At 35.9% G+C, this 22,304-nt stretch overlaps 3 protein-coding genes across 3 annotated transcripts; all 3 read left to right on the top strand.

Annotated features, from left to right (window-relative positions):
• Window positions 1-1,277: 1,277 nt before the first annotated feature.
• On the top strand, window positions 1,278-2,031 carry PG986_011761 (uncharacterized protein; the record flags this gene model as incomplete). Its single annotated transcript, XM_066847983.1, has 2 exons — window positions 1,278-1,426; window positions 1,524-2,031. 2 exons carry the CDS (start codon window positions 1,278-1,280, stop codon window positions 2,029-2,031), a joined length of 657 nt encoding a protein of 218 aa, XP_066694679.1.
• Window positions 2,032-3,030: 999 nt separating this feature from the next.
• PG986_011760 (uncharacterized protein) lies at window positions 3,031-4,515 on the top strand (the record flags this gene model as incomplete). The annotated part of the gene is made up of 5 exons (XM_066847982.1): window positions 3,031-3,168; window positions 3,228-3,355; window positions 3,423-3,503; window positions 3,569-3,966; window positions 4,022-4,515. 5 exons carry the CDS (start codon window positions 3,031-3,033, stop codon window positions 4,513-4,515), a joined length of 1,239 nt encoding a protein of 412 aa, XP_066694678.1.
• A 1,085-nt stretch (window positions 4,516-5,600) lies between these two features.
• PG986_011759 (uncharacterized protein) lies at window positions 5,601-7,817 on the top strand (the record flags this gene model as incomplete). The annotated part of the gene is made up of 2 exons (XM_066847981.1): window positions 5,601-5,855; window positions 6,075-7,817. The coding sequence occupies 2 exons, from the start codon at window positions 5,601-5,603 to the stop codon at window positions 7,815-7,817; spliced, it is 1,998 nt and encodes a 665-aa protein (XP_066694677.1).
• Between the last annotated feature and the right edge of the window lie 14,487 nt (window positions 7,818-22,304).

Genomic DNA, 22,304 nt, shown 5'->3' with positions numbered 1-22,304 from the left:
CCTTCCCGGGAGCAAATAGCTGCAGCGAGCGCTGGTGTTTGGTGTTCTGCGGGATGGTTCAGAACTGACCCAGGCTCAACGCAAGTAGCAAGTGCCGGCGGTCACCAGCGCTTGGCCGACGCCTCGCGGGGGGTACCATTGTCGCTACCAAAGTCGCCGGCGTCCGTCCTAGTAGCCAAATGGTGCGATCGATTCACCAAGATCTGAGGTTGAGTTGAGATGGTCATGGCATGTGTGTGTCATCTTGTAGGCAGTCCAATAGAGTAAATCAGAATTGGCCGTTCATATGACTTTGTTTCAGAATGGGAGGTTATGGCATAAGCATTAATCACATGGCAGGCAATTAACGGGATAGCTGTTACTGGAATAGCAGGTAGGCTATCAGTGGGATAGCTATCATAGCTGGGTGAAATGGGATTTACAATGCTAGTAAGGAGTAATCGACAGGCTACCAAGATGCTGTTTTGGCCCCGTGATAATCGCATCGAACATTGACGCGGATTACCGAAATTGGATGTTGTTCCTGACAAGGCCATATGGTACAGAGGCAGCCCCCTTGCCCCCCAGGAAGCCCCCCCCATGAACAGCCCATGATCGTTGACACCTATTGGCTGTTGTCGATTGAGTCCAGGCCATCTCCATCTCCATCTCCATCTCCGTCTCCGTCTCCGTCTCCATGCAGTACGTACTCGGGATGTTGAAATCGCGATTCATGCGTTCTGCAGCATTCTGTAGCGCTGGGTAGCGCTTGAACCCATCGTTCATCTAAGCTTAGTGGCTTGCAGTGGCCTTGGGTGGCCTTGAGTGGCCTAGAGTGGCCTGAAGTGGCCTCAAGTGGCCTCGGTGGGTCGACGGATGGCTGCCGGAAACAACCAGCACCAAGATTGCAGCAGCAGCCCATTATGCCCATAGCGCTCCGCGGGTACGCGAGATTTCTGACGAGATGACGAGGCGGCGTGGCCCCTGGGCCCTGGCTGCACTTTTTTTCGCCGCTAACTGCCCCAGCTTGCTGTGTTAGCCAGGGTACTTAATTTTACGGGACAAAGACGTGGTGCTGGTGGTGCCCGGCGCCAGATCCAGATGGCTGGCAAACAATGGATGGATAAATAAATAGATTCTGGTTTGGCCCCGGGTTATTTTCAATGTTGTTTCTCTGTCTCTGCCGTCACATTCGTTCGTTTGGATCAACCACTATCTCTATAATCCAATCTCACCCACTGCTTCGGCACCTTACACTCGTTACTAATCCACGGTCTGATCCCAAATCCACCTTCACGATGCACTCCGTCCAAGCTCTGCTGGTTGCAGCACTTCTCGCCGCACCGATTGCGGCCAAAACCGACATTGGCGGATGCGTTTCTTCGGCGACTAAGAATCAATGGGGCGAGGCCAGCATGATCTGGTACGTGCCGGGAACCGGTGAGGTGTAAGTTATTATTATCTACAGCTATCCCATGATCCATGCGGCGCCCAGCCTTTTCATCGTGTTTATACTCTACCTGCATATTGACATTGCCCAACAGATGCGAGTTGCTGGACTGCGGTGGGGGCCGCGCTCCACCCAAGACTAATGTGCCTGGCTGTGGCAACTACAAGGGCACCGCCAAGTACTCTCCCACCTTCCTTCCCGGCTTCGGCCCGGACGCCGTTGCGGCTTCGTCTACCGCCTCAGCTGCTGCCGCCTCAACCACCACAGCTGCTGAGGCCGGAAGCACGAGCAAGGCTGCCGGCACTACTATCCTGAGCGGTGTCCGCACCGAGACTGAGGAGGTCCCCGGCACCACCATGTTGACTGGCACGCGTTCTGGCACCATCACCGCCGCGCCGACGGCTACGTCGGCAGGCAGCGCAGAGACTGGGAAGACGACGGAAGCACCTTCGGACAGCCCCAAAGGCAGCGAATCCAAAGGTAGCGATTCGTCATCCTCTTCCTCGACGCCCACCACTGCGCCAACGGGTGCCGGTGTCGCCGCCTCGGCTGCTCCTTTCGGCATGATCGTGTGCCTGGCTGCCGCCATTGCACTTTTCTGATAACACCAAAAGTCCCCGACCCGCTGTGACGGGGTTCATAGTCAATACTATCAGATATCGTGTACCTCAAGTTGCCCACGGGTGACATGCCCTTATGCCAGTGATGATCAATCAAGTCTATTCCAATAATTACGTAACATAAACCCTTTAGGTGCCCGTGTCACTCTACCTCTCCCCCTTTCGGGCCATAATAATAATAGCACAAAACAAACCAATCAGATACAAGAGCAAATCAAGACGACGATCTGCAGCTCGGAAATACGCGTCGTCTGGGAATGCGTTTGGTTTGACATCTCGCCCACGATTCCTTTCAGCCACGTGCTGCATCACGGTCCGTTGAATCGCATCACTTGGAGATGGAGTATTCAAGGCACTAGACAGAATGTGAAGTTCGCCTGCGGAAAACGTTGCGTCATTGGCCGCGTGAAGTTGCTTGGTCGATAGGATTGGTCAAGTCTTGCTTCCGGAGGAGTTCCGGCGTTGGCCGGGAGTGACAGAGCCATCTCTTGTTGCCTATGATGCTATCAAATGCGACTGAATAAGCATTTTCCGTTCCAGAGCATGGATCAATGCAGGTAAACACCGAATCTATGGAGGAACAGGAATCTGGTTTTCTGTCCAAGAATCCCATATGGCTCAGGCCTACGGTGAGGAGCTCGGCATGGCCTCCACCCGGTCGCTTGCCGCAGTCGAATGTTTGCTTGAAGCTCATAGGTTCACCGACTCATGAGTCTCGAAGCTGCATTGGCAAACCCACGGTTAACCCCAACAAAGGCATTGGCCTACTGTTTCGAGTTTTGAGCTATGCTCTCTGTCTCGAACCATCCAATGTGATCAGCTCAAGATTCCATGTCGTGATGGCAAGTTTCCCATGTTCGATGCCAATTGATATACCCTACTGCCACTCAAGACGGCCAGGGTAGATGGTACGGTCGCAGCGCAGTTGTGTTTCTCTTTCCTGCCTCTGATAAACCACGCATACCTGCTTCGACCGCTCCGATGGACGCGTTTAGCATCGAAGCATTCACGCTGCTAGGAATCGGTCTGACGGTGATTGCCTTACGGACATATATACGAGTCCACGCCATCGGCCCAAAGGGCCTCCAGAGCGATGACTACCTCATGTGGTTGGTCGCGGTCAGTCTCGCTATCGAACCCACGGTCGCGGAGATATCTGGTGTCTGACTTTTGGGCAGTTCGCGTTCAGCATGGAGACCATGATAGCGTACACGGTCAGCCACTACTGGCAAGGGTTAGCCAACAGCTGCATGACAGATGAATACCGGAGGATGCTGTCTCCCAGTGACCCGGAGTATAGGCTACGGTCAGCAACTCAGCATGCCTCTTGAACCTGCTAGATATCACCCCTCCCAGGCTGACACAGCTAATAGCGTAAACGGCTCAAAGACGCACATCGTGGGTTGGTGTAGCTACATACTTGCTTTATGGGCTACCAAGGGCTCCATGTGCGCGTCAGTGACGACATCTCCTTGAGCATTTGACGATCTGAGGTCAAACGCGGCTGATCCTATCGCAGGTTCTACTTACACCTCACGGACGGGTTAGAGTCTTTGGCGGGCCGAGTGCGCATTGGTTTCTACATTCTTGCCGCCACCTACATTGCCGTCACTTCCAACATTCTCTTCGCCTGTGGTTTGCCCTTCAAGAAGAACTGGCAGATCTACCCGGACCCGGGAAACTCTTGCCAAACTACGGTGTCGATCAACAATTACATCGTCACGATGGTTTTGAACATCCTTACCGACATTTACTTGATGGCCATCCCCGTGCCGATGCTTCTCCATGCCCGTTTGAGGACCGTGAAGAAGCTCGGTCTCTGTCTCTTGTTCTCGGGCGGCATATTTGTGGGCACGGCTGCTATACTGCGATGCGTTCTCGCGTTGGAGCCAAGCCCGCCCGCCCCCCCCGACCTATGTTTGCTGACGTGTCGGCCTCTTGGATATATGACCTCGGAAGACTGACAATCTAGGTCTTCAGGATCCCAAAGACAATGCCGACACATCGACCTCGTGGGCGGTTCGGGAGAGCTTCGTTGCCATCTGGGTGACCAACATGCCGGTGCTGTGGCCGTCGATCCTCAAGGCCACGCAGTTCGTCCGCAGCACCCTACTGCTCGGCTACTACGCGAACCGGACGGAGGGCGGCGGCGGCGGCGGCTCGTCGCAGCGAATGCTCTACGAGCTCCGGACCAAGAAGGGCCGCCGGGTCCGCAGATCGATGCACCACATCACGACGTCGGGCTTCAGCGAGTTCACCGGCGGCACCACTGCGACCACCCTGAGCCCGGGATCGCAGGACATACCTGGTAGTGGCGGAGGAGAGGAGCAGAAAAGGCCGCTCTATCAGAGGGAAATCCGTGTCCATATCGCCGAGTGCATGCGGGTAAATGAGGAGGAGGCGGCGCCGGCGAGACCGAGGGTTTCGGAACGGGAGCATTACGCGCAGCCACTGGGCCAGGTCTAGAGGATGGCGGGATGCAATCGCTTTAGAGGCAAGTATGGCATAGTGAGGCTATTGGATGGTTGCATGCTGCACTGAAATGTAGATCCGGCAGTAGAGGATAAGAGATACTCTTCTCTAAAACAAATTCTGAATTGATAAATCGTATGCCCTCTCAGGATAGATAGTTCTCATGGAACATTTAGTACGATGTAGCAGTTGGAAAAGCTGGGTTCTGCTATAGATACAGCTATAGTGAACCATTTGTCATCAACAACCAGTAAGGCGCGGTGACGGAGTGGTTAACGTGATTGACTCGAACTGGCGATATCAATTTCCTTCGGGAGCGCAGGTTCGAATCCTGCCCGCGTCGCAATAACTTTTTGAGGTTTCTCTCTCTTTTTGCAGGTGAGACAGATAATTCGCCTTGGACGCAATGGTCCTCTGATCGTGCATTCATGATTCATTGAAGGCATGTTCTCTGTGCAGACTGAGTTCAATAGATACAGCCTTTTCCTTGTTCAATGCAGTTTCTTCTCATCCGTGGTCGGCTTTAAGACACCTGTAAAAGACTGCTGGTGGACACTGGACTTCGAGCCTTTTAGGCTTACTTGCAGCAGCAGCCAGTGAAAATGGGCAGTCTGGCTCTTTTTGGTTCAGGTCAGGCCAGGCCAGGCCCAGGACCCGTCGTCAGATTGATAACCTAGCTCTTCTTTTTGCCCCGCCAAGATTAATCATTGGACCGGCAGACCGCGAGTGACTCTTTCGCCTTCCTCCTCCCCCTCTAACCTCCATCACTACAACTCCTCCGGGGTCCATCCATCACTGGACCCCTTCATGATCAATCTTGAATTGCCACTTCCTTCTGACCTAGCCTTGTTTGATCTTTTCCTATTCATCCGGCGGGTTCCTATATCGTGGAAGCTTTCGGGTTTGTTGGTTTAGTCCGGTCGAGCATTTCTACTTTGTTACTTGGGTTGTTGCCTTCGGTACCGGAACGGTGACATCAGCCAGCCAGTTCTTCACTTATCAGCGACGCCGATTCGACCAACGCCATTGCTTCCCCCGGGGCATAACACCGCGATAAGCATCCTGCCCCCGAGGTCACCATGAACACGAATTCTTTAAACTTGGGAGGAAAGTCCCTATCGGCATCAAGTCCTAGCTTCAACTATACCCCTTCACAGCCCGTCTCGGTACCATCCCCGAGCCACGAATCGAACTCCCGACGATCGGCATCGTCCACCCCTGCCGCCTCGACGCCTGTGCCGCGGAAAGGCCAGGCTGCGCGAAAGCAGCACAGAGAAAAGAGGAGGCCATTGAGAGATAGTCGCTTGGATGACGACGATGCGATGGCTGAACTTGTGAGCTCCGCCCCATCTTCTTACTACATGTAGCATCTTATCGATGGCAACGACCCATGCATTTCGTTTGCTGTCCAGCCCGGTCTAGGCAGCGTTAGTCAACACGACTGGCTGGTTTGCCGATCTAGAACATCCAACAATCTTGGTTGTCATGGCACAGTTGTCGTTGCGATCTGGCACTGCGAACGTCGTACGACCTTGTCACTGACCTTCCAACAGAGAGCAGTCCGTAACGCATCTAGTCGACGAGGGCAGACGTCCATCACCCATCTACTCAACTTCACCACCAGGCCCTATCACGAACAGGGCTACGGGCATGGTCACGGAAGAGCCACTCGCCGCCATGCGACATGGGGCCCGGGCTCCGGCTACCACCCGGTCGACAAGGCCAAGTTTGTGCATGCCAACTACCGATTTGTAGTCTCGCCTAACGGCGACTATACTGCTCAGGCAAGCGATGCGAACAAGCATGTTGACTGGTCCGATGTGCTCCAAGTGCTGGCCTCCACCGAATCACAGTCCACATCATGTCCCATCTGTCTCTCGGAACCGGTAGCGCCCCGCATGGCGCGATGCGGACACATCTTTTGTCTTCCGTGCCTGTTACGATTCATGAACTCAACAAGCGAAGACGAACCCAGCTCAAGGAAGGAGGCGCGATGGAAGAAGTGTCCCATTTGCGAAGACTCCTTCAAATTGGCCGAAACTCGGCCCGTTCGCTTCTATGCAGGTCAAGAAAACCCGCTGCCGAGGCCTGGGGAAGATGTCGTTTTGCGCTTGATGATGAGAGAGACGGGGTCGACTTTGGCTTTACCCAGGGAAGGGGGGCCAGACGTGATGAATATTGGCGAGGATGTGCCATGGCATTTCGCAGCAAACGTTCTGGACTATGCCCACATCATGAAAGGAACCAACGACTACGTGGTGGAGCAGTATGATCGGGAGGTGGAGGACCTGCGCAGGCAGGCGAGCGAAGACGAGCATCAATTCGGCACAGAAGATGGCGACTGGACGATAAAAGCAGTCCGTGCCATCACTACAGCGAAGGACAAGGTCAGGGAGCGAAACAACGAGGCTGGCAACGAGGATGCTACTGGCCCATTATCTCAGGGACTGCCGAAGATGCTGGCCAAGCAATCCGCTGCCGGGCCTACATTTTTCTTTTATACTGCCCCACCTCACCTATACCTGTCGCCTCTGGACATCCGCATTCTGAAGACCAAGTTCGGCGACTTCTCGAATTTCCCTTCAACGCTGTTGCCGCAGGTGGAACACATATCTACCGGCCACGTGGTAGATGAGGCATTGCGGAAGCGAGCCAAGTATCTTGGCCACCTGCCGTATGGTTGCGTGGTCAGCTTCCTCGAGTGCGACTGGACCGATATAGTCCCACCCGAAGTTCTCGATGCATTCTCGGGCGACCTGGAACGTCGCCGGAAGGCCCACCGAGACAAAGCCGCACAGGAAGAACGCGAACGGGTCCAGGCCGAGCGCCAAGAAGCAGCAGCCATCGGCCGCAGTGCTCGAAGACACTTCGACGAGTCTCATGTAGATGCCTTCGAATCAGGCCCTGCGGTCAACATAGATGATTTCCAGCCTCTCGCACCTGCGCCGGGCTCAACACCACCCAATCCACGGCTTGGATTTGATCAGTTAGCCGAGATGTCTACGAGCCCTTCCACATCTAAGACGGTATGGGGCACACGAGTCCTTGCTGCTTCGCCCAGTCTTGAGCCAGTTTCGGAAAATTCTGCGGATGACGGATGGCTAAAAGCAGAGCATCTCCTGGAGCAAGCTGACATCGACATGCAAATGGAGGCGTTTTCTTTGAACGAATCCGGTGCGGGTCCCAGCAATAGCGGTGCGGGCAATGCTACCGCGGGCGGCGGCGGCGGTGCTGGGAAGAAGAAGAAGAAGCAGAAAATTACACTGATGTCCACCGGCGGTAGACGTGGAAATTAGACCAGATGCATAGAAAGCGATTTGAAATTTAGGAGTTACGGGGATCAGGTGACCGGACGCCATACACATTACTATTGGAGCGGATATCAATGCAAACCAGATTACAGTATAACATACTCGACTGATCCACAGAAGCCTGTGATAGGCCCCTTCACGCGTTGGGTTTTGCTTGACGGTGGGCACATGATATTCGACTAAGTGTACCAGGCAGTATACGGTAGTCTTGAAGAGGTAATCCGGCTGCTGCCTGTTAGTCGCTGATGCCCCGTCTAGGACTGCGGTATTAAATGCATTGAAAAGGAATAATTGCGGCTATTGCGAATATTTGGTCGGTCAGAAATCCCGGCAACGATGGTCTTGAGTTACAACTAGAAGATGACGGCCGAACGGAGCTTCGTGTATAAACAGCATTTCTTTTGGTAATATCTCTCACCCACCTCCTTGCTTCATGACACGACTTTTGGACTTGCGAACTGTTAATCCGAACGGGTCAGTTCGTCTGTAGTCGGGCAGTTCCTAAGGAAAGCCCCTGACACAAAGTCATGGGTTCCTTCACAGCCCGGCCAGGAAGACGGCCCGTTGCTTGAAACGAACAAGTGGAGGGAGGGATGTGGATGAACACACGCCGATTCTCCACGAACTTAGACAGTTATCGATTCGGGTGAGAGATTACACTCGACCCCTTAAAAGTTTATTAATTTTAATCCTTATTAATATATTATATCTTATTAATAAAACTATACTTAACGTATAAATAAGCGTAAATTCACTATAATATATACTTAATAAATTAATTTATATTAACGTGATTTACTATTACGCGACGTATATTACTTAATAACGTACTTTTTTCACTTTTTAACCCTTTTATATAAATTAATTTAATTATAACGCTTAAAATTAATTAAAACTACTCGCTATTTAATTCCTCGTTTAATTCTATATTTTTTTTATATATTCGCGTATTATAATCTATCTCGCCGTAAATATTATAACGCCTTTTACCGATCGCTTTTCGTTTTAATAAACCTTTATTTTTATTTTTGTTAATCGTTAAACGTTTTTTTTATTTTCTCGTCCTATAATTATTAAGATTCCTTAATAATAAAGGCTTTTTTAAACTAAATTCGTAACTTTTTAACTCTTTAACGTTTAAAAAGTATTAAATTAACCTCCTTTAATATATATATTTTATTACGTATAAGGGTTATTTTATAAGCTATTTTAATTATATTCTTCGCTATTTAGTTTATTATATTTAAAATCGGCGTTGAAAAGCTTCCTTAATAGATAAATACCTTCTTTTTAATATAAATAGAGTATTTAATTATTTATTAAAGGTTAAACGGCGTTTAAAGGTTATAAGTACTAGCCGTCTTTAAACGGGATAGGTTAAATATAAACGTTTAAAGACGTATATTTAACTTATTAATTACCTCGTTAAAATTATAAAGTATTAAATTAAATATATTAACGTAATCCACGGTCTAATTAAACACACGGTCTAATTAAACACTTTCTAAGGCCTCGTATAATGAAATATAAATTAATTCCATTACAACGTATTTAATATATTAAAATTAATCGGAATCCTTTTCTTTAAATATTTCTATATTATTTTAATAAGTACGCGTATTATACCTGGGCTCCTCGCAGATTTTATAGCGTCGCGGGCGCGTTTTAAACTTTTTTATACGACTATTATTTCGGCGCGATTTATTTTATAATTATTTATTAATATCCTTTTAAGACTAACGTAGTTTACTACTACGCGACGTATATTATTTAGCGACGCACCTTTTCTACTTCTCGACCTTTTTATATAAATTAATTTAATTATAACGCTTAAAATTAATTAAAATTATTCGTTATCCGATTCCTCGCTTAATTTTATATCTTTTTTATATGTTCGCGTATTGTGACTTGTTTCGCCGTAAATATTATAACGCTTTTTACCGGTCGCTTTTTATTTCGATAAACCCTTATTTTTATTTTTATTAAGCGTTAAACGCTTTTTTTTACCCTTTCGTTTTATAGTTACTAAGATTCTTTAATAATAAAGGCTTTTTTAAGCTAGACTCGCGATTTTTTAGCTCTTCGGCGTTTAAAAAATGCTAAATTAGCCTCCTTTAATATATATATTTTATTACGTATAAAGGTTATTTTATAGGCTATTTTAGTTATACTTTTCGCTATTTAGTTTACCGTATCTAAAATCGGCGTTAAAGAGCTTTCTTAATAAGTAAATATCCTTTTTTAATATAAATAAAGTGCTTAGTTATTTATTAGGGGTTAGACGGCGTTTAAGGGTCGTAGGTACTGGCCGTTTTTAAACGGGATAGGTTAAGTATAAGCGTCCGGAGACGTATATCCAGCTTATTAATTATTTTATTAAGGTTATAAAGTATTAAACTAAATACGTTGAATTTAAATTTAATGTTAATTTTCGTAAAAATAATAAAATACGCGGCTTTAAAAGCGATAAAGAATTCGAGCTTAGTAATATAGTTTATAAAAACTTTAATAAATAGCTCGATTTTTTTTAAATAAATACGCTTTAAAGGCGAATAAAGTATTATATCGAGAGGTTAAAGTAAGTGCGATAAATAAGGAGGTATATTAATAATAATAATATCGTTATTTTAATAGTATACCTCGAATTCGGCCGAAATATAACTTTCGTAGCTGTCGAGAATTAAAAAGCGGTAGCGACCTTTCGTTTATAATTTAATATATTTATCGAAATATTTAATTTAGTTTAAACTTATTTCATTATTAGTTTAATTATTAAAAGTCGGCTTAATTACTTAATTACACGGTAAATCGGTTTCGCGGGACTAGTTCGCGAAGTAATATTAATTTTAAACGATTAAAAACGGCGGAATATATTAACCCTACGAATTAATATATTTAATCGCCGTTATTTATTCCCGATTATTAAATTAAACTAATTTCGTTTTTTTACGCTGCTCGGCGCGTATTACGACGAGTATTAACCCGATTATATTTATTATAAAGCCGGTCTCGTCGAAATTCTAAATGTTTTCGTTAACGATCCCGTATTTCGCTTTTATATTCGCGATTAATATAAACTAAATAAAAATAACTTTAAAATCCTCGTAAAAAGTTTTTTAATAATCGTACCGACGATTTATTTTAATTTTTAAATCCGGGTTACGGTTAATAAAGTACTTAATTTAATATTTACCGACGCGGTCGCCGCTACGCGACGCGGTAAAAAAAATTAGCTATATTTTTAATATTAACGAAATCGGGAGGTATTTTTCGAATATTTAAATTAATTATATATTTACGAAGTACCTCTTTTTTAATTAGATTTATTTTACGTTGTTTCGGTCGGATTTCGCGTTTTAAAGTTCGGTTATAAATTCGATAACGTAAAATTAATTCGGGTATATTATAAGCTTTTATTACTATTTTTTAGTTTATTTAATTCGGTCTGTTTCGTATTATTTAAATTATTAAAACTATCCGATCTTTTTAGGATTAATTAAGTATTATAGTTATAAAGGTATTACGCGTTAAAGTTTAATTATATTAGAATTAAATTAAGGTGCGTTGCTAAGTAATATGCGTCGCGTAGTGGTAAACCACGTTATAGGTTTTTTTTAGTTTATATACGAAATAATCCTTTATTTTATAGCCGTTTTTTTTCGTACAGCGGCGCCGATTAAGTATTTTATTTATTTCTCGTAGTACGGTTATTTTACCTTTTAAAAAAGCGAGCCGGTATATTATTTACGTTATATTTTTCGTAATTTAGTTAAGTTTAATTAAAATCGACGTCGGAGAGTTATTTTAATGCCGTATAATACGGTTTTAAACGTATTCGGTTTAAGATTAGGCCTTAATCGAGTTATTTAGGGTTTTTAATTTTTAAGGAATAAGTAGGCCGAAAAACGTCCTAGGAAGTATTAAAGTACGTAGCTTTACATTTAATTATAAAATAATATATTCCGGATTATACGAAACGAGTTCGGTCCCTTAAAAATCTCCTTATATATTTAAAACAGTAAAATTCGCTTAGAATGCTTTTAAAAACGCTAGTAAGAAGTCCTCCTTTAAAATATAAGTAATATACGCTCGTATAAAACTTTTAATTTTTTTTTCGTACGCTTTTTTTAATATATAAAAATAGCCGATATTAAAAGATTAAAGCTTATATAACGAATAAAAAAGTATATAAAATATAATAATCGAGTTTTTTTTATAGTAAAGCTCGAAAATTATTAAGTAATAATTTTTATAGCCGTTAAAGATTAATAAGCGATAAATACTTTTCGTACGAAACTTCGTGTATTTATCGAAGTATCGAATTTAGTCCTCGTTTTTTTATTTATAATTTAATTATTTTTAATAATTACGATTATTTAGTCTTTTAATAATAAGCTATTTTCGTATTAAGAAAAGAAGTACGTTTTCCCGGTAAAAATAATGTACGGAGAAATAGTATAACCGTATAATTTAACGCTTTATATTACTATAACCTATTCCCGGTTTTTTTACTATATTACTTTAAGCTTTCCGCGTTAATTAAAAGTAATTACGATTATTTCGAACGAAATTTAACTTATAAAAAATCCGGTTTCGTCGAAATTATATATATTCTTTTTTTTAAATTTTATACTTATTAATTATATTCCGTATAAAAATAAACTACGCGTAATACGCGTCGAGATTTTTATAAAAAACTTTCTAATAATCGATTCTTCGGTTAAAACGCGTCCGAAAATCTAGTTATCGTCGTATAAAATTAAAAGCTTAATTAACGCCGACGCGTTTCGCGTCGCGTAAATTAAATAATTAATTCGCTATATTTTTAATACTATTTATTCGAGGCGAAAACGATCGTAAATTTAAATTAATTATATATTATACGATTAATTATTTTTTAAAATTTATAAACTTTTACGTTAACGATTATATATTTCGTCGTAAAATATTACCGCGACGCCGATAACGTAAAATTATATAGGGGATATTATATATTCGCGTTACGGCTCGTACGCGTAATTTAAAGTTTTTTAAAACGCTTAGAACATTAGTTATATATCGTTTTTTTTCTATTAATTTACTATCGTGGGTAATAAAAATATAAGGTATAAAATATAAGTTATACGGAATTAAAAAAAAATATTTAATTAGACCGTGTATTTAATTAGACCGTGGATTACGTTACTTCGTAAATATATAATTAATCTAAATATTCGAAGGATGCTTTCCCATTTTATTAATATAAAAAATATAGCTAATCTTTTTATCGTATTACGCGGCGGCGACCGCGTTGATAAATATTAAATTAAACACTTTATTAACTATAACCCGAATTTAAAAACTAAAATAAATCGTCGGTATAATTATTAAAGGGCTCTTTATAAGGATTTTAAAATTATTTTTATTTAATTTACGCTAGTCGCGAATATAAAGATAAAATATAAGATCGTCGATAAAAACATTTAGAATTTCGACGAAACTAGCTTTATAATAAATATAATCGGGTTAATATTTATTATAATATACGCCGAGCGGCGTAAAAAAGCGAAATCGATTTAGCTTAGTAATCGGGAATAGATAACGGCGATTAAATATATTAATTTATAAAGTTAATATATTCCGCCGTTCTTAATCGTTTAAAGTTAATATTACTTCGCGAACTAGTTCTATAAAATCGATTTATCGGGTAACTAGGTAATTAAGCCGACTTTTAATAATTAAACTAATAATAAAATAAGCTTAAATTAAATTAAGCACTTCGATAAATATATTAAATCGTAAACGAAAAATCGTTACCGCCTTTTAATTCTCGACGGCTACGAAAGCTATATTTTAACCGAATTTAAGGTATATTATTAAAATAACGATATTATTATTATTAATATATCTCCTTATTTATCGCACTTGTTTTAATTCCTCGATATAGTATTTTACTCGCTTTTAAAACGTGTTTATTTAAAAAGAGATCGAGCTATTTATTAAGGCTTTTATAAACTATATTATTAAATTTAAGTTTTTTATCGTTTTTAAAGCCGCGTATTTTACTGTTTTTACGGAAGTTAATATTAAATTTAGATTTAACGTATTTAGTTTAATACTTTATAATTTTAACGAGGTAATTAATAAGCTAAATATACGTCTCCGGACGTTTATATTTAACTTATTTCGTTTAAAGACGGCTAGTACTTACGACCTTTAAACGCTGTTTAACCTTTAATAAATAATTAAATACTCTATTTATATTAAAAAAGGGTATTTACTTATTAAAGAAGTTCTTCGACGCCGATTTTAAATATAATAGACTAAATAGCGAAGAGTATAATTAAAATAGCTTATAAAATAACCCTTATACGCGATAACATATATATATTAAAAAAGGTTAATTTAGTATTTTTTAAACGCCGGAGAATTAAAAAATCGCGAGTTTAGTTTAAAAGAGCCCTTATTATTAAAGAATTTTAGTAACTATAAAACGAAAAGGTAAAAAGGAAACGTTTAGCGCCTAATAAAAGTAAAAATAAAGGTTCGTTAAAACGGAGGGCGACCGATAAAAGGCGCTATAGTATTTACGGCGAAATAAGTTATAATACGCGAATATATAAAAAAATATAAAATAAAGCGAAGAATCGGATAACGAATAATTTTAATTAATTTTAAACGTTACAATTAAATTAATTTATATAAAAAGGTTAAGAAATAAAAAAAGGTACGTCGCTAAATAATATACATCGCGTAATAATAAACCACGTTAATAAATTAATAATAAATTAACGCGTTATTATTTATAATAATTATTTAAAGTCGCTATAGTATTAATTAAGCTAGCCTTAAAAAAATATTTAATCTCCTCGAAAATACGCTAAATCTTATATAAAAAAGCTTAATCACCGAGTTCGTAAAAATAGCGGTCTTCGATAATCTTTTTTAATTTTAAACTAAAAGTTTTTAATCGTATTTAAATTAAAACGCTTAAAAAGAAAGTTAATAAATCGATTTAATAAAAGATCTTTAGTAATTTAAGCTTTAATTTATAACAGGAGTAGAGGGAACGGGGCGCTTACGTACCGGTTCCGGCTCTATTCCGCTGCCCTATATATATAAAGACTTAGGCCCCTTAAAAATATAAAAGTATAAGCGTTAGTTTTATCCTTTCACTACCCCTTACCTATCGCTACTACCTAGATTCGTGCACCTTTTATATAATTAATCTCGATTTATAAACCGGTACGTTATTTTAAATAAATTAATATTTAAAACTAACCTTAATAAACTATAAAAATAATAGTTGAATATATTATTAATAAGTAATAAAAATAATCGTCCCTTAAGCTTTTACTTATATAATTAAAAGGCCGGTGCTTCTTTTAATAATCGAGCCTTAAAACATTTAATTATACCGCTTATACTTAAATTTAATATAAGCCGAAACATTTTCACTAAGAATAAAAGTAACTTTTTTTAACCGGTAATAATATTATTAATTTAACTCTCGTTAATAAATATAACCTTTTCCTAATTATCCTCGGTTAAACTATTATATATTAATATAAATTCGAGGCGTTTATAATAATATTTAATAATTAACTTAATACGATATAATTAAAGGACCCTCGAAAACTTTATCTTTAAAAAGTATATATAACCGATTTTTAATCGAATAATTTAACTATAAATATATATTAATTAAATTAATTTTAAGGTGTAAAAAGCTTAAATAGTATTTAATTATTAAATTAATCTTTAATTATTTTCTTTTATACTATTTTAATTATATCGGCTCTCTCGCTATTATAATAAATACAATAAACGTTAACTGTAATTATATATTATACTTATAAATAAATAAAGCTTAAAGTATTAATAATTTTATTACTAGAAAAATATATATAACAATATAATATTTTAATTTAAATCCTTTCCTCTATTATAATTTCGTAAGTTTATATGTATATAATAATATTACTTTAAACCTATTCTTATCGGCGTATAATAATATCGCGGTTTTACCGATAAATTTCGTTATAAACCCTATTATTATATAATTAAAGGTTTAATTTTAACTGCTCGCGTTAAACTGTTTAATTAAAATAAGAATAACGAAAAGCTAGCGAGTTAAAAAAAGGCTCGGTAAAAAAAAGTAATAAATTAACCGAGAATTAATTTAATATAAATAATATCTTTAAAAACCTAATTAAAGAAATTCATTATTAATTCATTAAAATTAATTCATTAAAATTAATACTATAATAAATTAATTAAAATCGGGTTTTAATTAACTCGAAAAAATATAAATACTAAGGCATTAAAGTAAAGGAAAACCCTTTAAAATTAGCTTTAACCGGGCTAATAAATATTTTTTAATCTAAATTTATTTATTTTTTAATACTAAGAACTAAAAAATCCTTTAACGTAATAATAAAGTAATCTATTAATTATTTTTACCAGCTTAAATAAAGTATTAAATAATAGAAAAACTTAGAAATAATAGCTTTATATTATTAACGTTAAATAAACTAATATTAATGATATTAATAAAGGGTTTTTAATAAGTGAGGAATATTTAAACTATTATAAAAAAACGAAAAAAGCAGGGAGTATATTACAGTTATAGTAATTCGGGAGGTAAGGCTATAAATTATTACTTTATTATAAAAAACTAAAAAAGATAGGGAAAAAAGGAAAAGGTTTAGCCTTACCGGGACGATTTCTTTATTTAAATAGGTAGGAAAAAGTTAAGTAACGCTTAGGTTATTTCTCGTACGCCCTTACCTTACTTTAATTAATAAGGCTATTAAAAGCTTATTTTAAGGTGCGTCGTAATATTACCCCTCCTTTTAAAATAACTCGTCCCGAAATATATTAAGTAAAAAATTAATACTATAACTATTTAAACTTATTCTCTTATTTAAATTATTATCTTTTCCGACCCTTTTATTATACTATTTTTTTCTCGGGGGCGGCCGGTTTACTATTATCTTTATATAGCTCGTTAAATATATCGTTCTCGGCTATTTATAATTAATATTATAAATATATCGAGGAATTAAAGGCCTCGGGATTTTATTTATAATAGGTCTATAATTATTTAATTATATTTTTAAAGTTTTCTACGGGATACTAAATTAAATTAAAATCCTATCCTTTTTATTCAACTTAATATTATAACTTTCGATAATAAATCCTTAAGCTAGTAATATAGTGTACCTTCTATTTTTTTTTCGCTTAATTTAATTACCTCGCCGTTAAGGTTTCGTGCCGCTTATTCGACTAAAAAGTTATTCGGGTATTTCCTAAATCGGTTTATATAAAAAACCTTAAAACTTATCTATCCTTTTAAGACTTTTAATAAATACGAATAACCGATTTTTCGTTCGATTTTATAATATTATCGGGTTAAAAAATAATCGAGCTTATCGGTAAGCCTTATAAAAAATTAAGTTCTTTTAATAATAAATACCCGATCCCCGATATCGAAATCCGGTTACCGTCGGTATTTATTTTTTTAATTATATATTTTCTATTAAGCTTTAATTATATTTTTTTTAGCTATTTTATAATAATTAACGATTCGCTCTATTTAATTTTATATAATTATTCGGCTAAGCTTCTCGTGTTCCTTTAAATTCGTTATATTTTTAATCTTAGCCTTTTAATTTTAAATAAATTTTACAAGGAACCCTATTTCGATTTTATAAAGGGAATACTTTATTAAATTTTAAGGTAATATAGCCTAGTCGGTATTTATAGCCGATAAAGTTTCGTTTTAATCGTTTTAAAAATAATTAATAAATACTCGTAATTTTTACTCGAAATATTAAATCGCTACTTCGATTTATCCCGCCGTTTAAAAATAACTTACCGAAAATAATTTTTATTTAATTCCTAAGATTTTTAATACTTTATTTATAAAAGCGGAGATAAATTATAATCCTCGGTTTAAAATTATTACTAAAAAATAATTATATATCCGGTATAATCCTTCGTAATATAGTCGAGCTATTTCGGTTACGGTAATAATTATTCGGTAAACGATACTTTATATTTATTTCCTTAATTTATTAATTTATAATATTATATTATCGTTTCCTTTTTTATTTTTAAATATTATTTTAAAGTTTACCGCGATAACGTTTTAAAGTTATAATAAAATTAATAATAAATATAAAAAGCCTAATGTTTTATCGCGAGGAACCTTACTTAGCTTATATTTTATATAGTTAATTACGAATATATCGTAATCTTTATTTAATCTTAGCCACCAGTATTTTATTTATATTAGCTACTTAGTTTTATTCTTTCTTAAGTGTACTATAAAGGTCCGAGAGTGTTACAGTTGCAGTAATTCCTGAGGCAAGGCTACAGGTTATTGCTTTATTATAGAAAACCGAAAAAGATAGGGAAAAAAGTAAAAGGTCTAGCCTTGCCGGGACGATTTCTTTATCTAAATAGGTGGGGAAAGTCAGGTGGCGCTCGGGCCATCTCTCGCACGCCCTTGCCCCACTCTGGTTAGCAAGGCTATTAAAGGCCTGTTTTAAGGTGCGCCGTAACAGAGAGTAAACCTCATTAATTATATAGGTTTAAAAGTCGCCTTCGTCGAGTATAATAAAGCGGCCTTAAAATAGAATAAATCGTTTATTAATAGTTTATTTTTATATTTTATTTTTTAAGCTCTTTATTTATATATTTTTAACCTCGAATATATAGTATTCTTGTATAAAAGGGTATTAATAAGTTTATATTTAAAGCGTTCGAGTAGCTTTTCGATTAAATATAATTAAAAGCTCGCTTTTTTTAATTAAGTAACGCGTTTTCTTTAAAGCTTAAATAACGTTTAAAAAGGCTAGTTTAAATAAAGCTATAATTCATTAAGCGTTTTTCCTATCTTTTTAAGTTTTAAAATTATCCGCTTTTTTAAAAAGTATATTAACGAAGACGTTTTTTCCCCCAGCTTATAAGTAATTATAAAATTATATTATAATAACGTGTCGGCTTAAACCGTTTATTTTATATTAAATAATCGTTTAATACCGAAATATTAAAATATTTCGTAATTAATAATTACGAGAAATAATTAAAATCGTTATAATTTTATTAATTCCGCTTTTTAATATTTAAACGCTTTTATTATTATTAATATTTCCTTATCCTAAATAAAATAGTTATACTCGGCTTTTTATATCGTTTCGAAGTAAAAATATATAAGATATTATTTATTATTAAGTCCCTCCTTTTAAAGTAGGACGCTAACTAAAATACTATCCGATATATCGGTCTCGATTTAGGTTTTTTTATCGTAAAAGAAGTGTATTAATACGGGCGCTTTTAAGAGTAATTTCTTTAGCCTCTCGAATACCTTTTAATATTTATTAATTTACACGAAAATAAAACCTTTCTTAATTAAATTCGTTAAAGGTTTAGTGATACGGCTATATTTATATATAAAACGTCGATAGTAATTATAGAATTTAAGGAAAGATTAAATAGCTTTAATATTAATAAGGGCGTTTTAATCCTTAATAGCTTTAATCTTTTCGGGGTTAATTTTTATATCGTTTATACCTACTATAAAGCCGAGGTATTTAATCTTAATAATATAAAATTCGTATTTCTTTATATTAATTTAAAAACTTACTTCCCTTAATTTTTATAATACTTTCTTAATATATTCTATATACTCTTCCTCGCTTTCCGAATAAATTAAAATATCGTTAAAGTAAACGCTATAAAATAAATTTAAGTACTTTATTAAAATCTTATTAATAAACCGTTAAAACGTTACAGGGTTAATAATAAGTTTAAAGGGGAAAACTTAATATTTAAAAGATTTATATTTAATTCGAAATATCGTTAAATCTTAATTTTAAAGTTTTATACGAATCCTATAAAATACTTAACGAATATCGATCTTAATATATATCTTAACTTTAATTATCTTATTAAAAATCTCGTTAATTAATAGTAACGGATATCGGTTTTTCTTAATAAATATATTTAATTTACGATAATTAACGTAGAAATATAGTTTTTTATTAGCCTTTTATATAATTAAAATAAGCGCTATTTACGACGTAAGATTATTAATAATAAAACCATTTTTTAAGGTAGCGGTAACGTATTTTTTATAAACCTTAAATTCCTTAAAAGGTATTTTATAAAGTAAGCTAAATTTTAAGTCCTTAAGGCTCTTTTTTTTAAGTTTATTCGATAATTATTTACGCCTCCCCGGTACGGTGTAATAATATTAAATTAGGTTTCATTAAAAATATCGTAATATTTATAATAATTAAAAGATATAGCTTTTTTAACTTTTTATTTTAAGGTTTCCTCGTCGTTTAATAAGAAATCGCTTTTAAAATCGATAACTTAATTAATATCGCTTAGGTATACGATTTTTATAATATTAAAACCGATATCGTTAAAAAATCCGTTTACGTTTAAAGTTTATACCTTAACGGGCTTTAATTTATATTATTTTACGCCGTCTCGTTTTAACCCGTAAGGGGGTTTTTCGAGGGACGACCCTTTTTAAGTAAAAGTTTTTTAATTAAACGTAAAACTAGTAATTTATTAAGTTAACGGTTTATTTTAAAAATCTCGGGATCTTTAAACCGGTCCCTCGGAGGCGGTTTTAATATAATATAACGGGGTAATATCGATCCCTTTATTATTTAACCTTAGCTATTTACTTTTTATTCTTTAATAAGTTATTCGATACGTTATCGGATTATTTCTATAGTAGCCGAAAAAATTACCTCCGGTTCCTTAGGCTAACCTAGGGACGGGCTATCGCTCGGGGTTTCCGGTTTATTTATTATAATAGGTTATTAATAATTAAATTAAGGCTTTAAAAAAAGCTCTATCCCCTTTCGTTTATCTTCGATAAATATTTTTCTTTATTTTTAAGTAACGTTTTAATTATACTCGGGTTTCTTTAAAAGCTATCTTACCTTTATAATATCGATATTTTAAGTTTAGGTTTTCTATTAATCCTTTAAAAAAATTAACCGTTTTTTCGATAGTTTATTATAACGTTACAGTCTTTAAACTATTTTCGTTCGATAATAAAATTATACTTTATATTAATTATAAAGAAAGATATAAAAAGTGTTTTATATCTTTATATTTTAAAATTTAAAAGGAAGGCGATATTAATTAATTAAAAGGATTTACCGTCGTATCCTTCGATAATTTTAAGTTAAAACTTAATTAATTATTAAAGGTTTAGTCGCTTTATTATTTTACGGGTTAATTTTATATTTATAAATAGCTTTCCGTTAATTCCCGTATTCGTAAATATATTAATAGTAATAATAAATAATCCATTACTTATTATAATATAAATAAAGGTAAAAGGGTCTCTTTTAAAACAGGTCTATAAGAAATTAAAAAGTATATCTTATATATTTAACTCGGATAATATCCCTAGAAAGGAGTTAAAATTCTTTAAAGTATTTAGTTTTTTAAGTTATTAGAGTTTTTTTTAAATGAATAAAGCTAAATAAAATAGTCGATTTAGGATTAATAAAATTATATTTTATTAAAACTATTAATCCGTTAATTTACTTAGTATACTATTAATTAAGGGTTTTCTTATTAAAATAATTCTAAGAAAAATATTTAATTTTCTTATAATTAAAATATATTCTTTTAATTAAAAACTCTTTTATTTTAACGGTAAAAATACGATAGGAAATATTAGTTTATTTAAACGATCCGGTAGCGAAGCTATCGGCGGAATTAGTTTTAAAAGTAATACTCCGTTTAATATTCTTTTTAATAGTTTTAACGTTATTCTTTTTTTTACGCTATTACGTTAAATATAATTACGATTTTATTAATAACCGTATTAAAAATTAATAAAATAAAATTTATTAACGTGGTTTACTATTACGCGACGTATATTACTTAGCGACGCACCTTAATTTAATTTTAATATAATTAAACTTTAACGCGTAATACTTTTATAATTATAATACCTAATTAATCCTAAAAAGATCGGATAGTTTTAATAATTTAAACGATACGAAACGGACCGAATTAAATAAATTAAAGAGTAATAATAAAAGCTTATAATATACCCGAATTAATTTTACGTTATCGAATTTACGGCCGAACTTTAAAACGCGAAATCCGACCGAAACGACGTAAAATAAATCTAATTAAAAAGAAATACTTCGTAAATATATAATTAATTTAAATATCCGAGGAATACTTCTCGATTTCGCTAATATAAAAAAATATAGCTAATTTCTTTACCGCGTCGCGCGGCGGCGACCGCGTCGATAAGCACTAAATTAAACGCTTTATCGACCGTAACCCGGATTTAAAAATTAAAATAAATCGTCGGTACGATTATTAAAAAGCTTTTTATAAAAATTTTAAAGTTATTTTTATTTAGTTTATATTAATTATAAATATAAAAACGAAATACGGGATCGTTAACGAAAATATTTAAAATTTCAACGAAACCGG

Source organism: Apiospora aurea (genome assembly GCF_038362705.1).
Source record: "Apiospora aurea strain CBS 24483 chromosome Unknown utg000008l_segment0_segment0, whole genome shotgun sequence".
Taxonomy (NCBI): Eukaryota; Fungi; Ascomycota; class Sordariomycetes; order Amphisphaeriales; family Apiosporaceae; genus Apiospora; species Apiospora aurea.
This window is presented reverse-complemented; position numbering and strand designations above follow the sequence as displayed.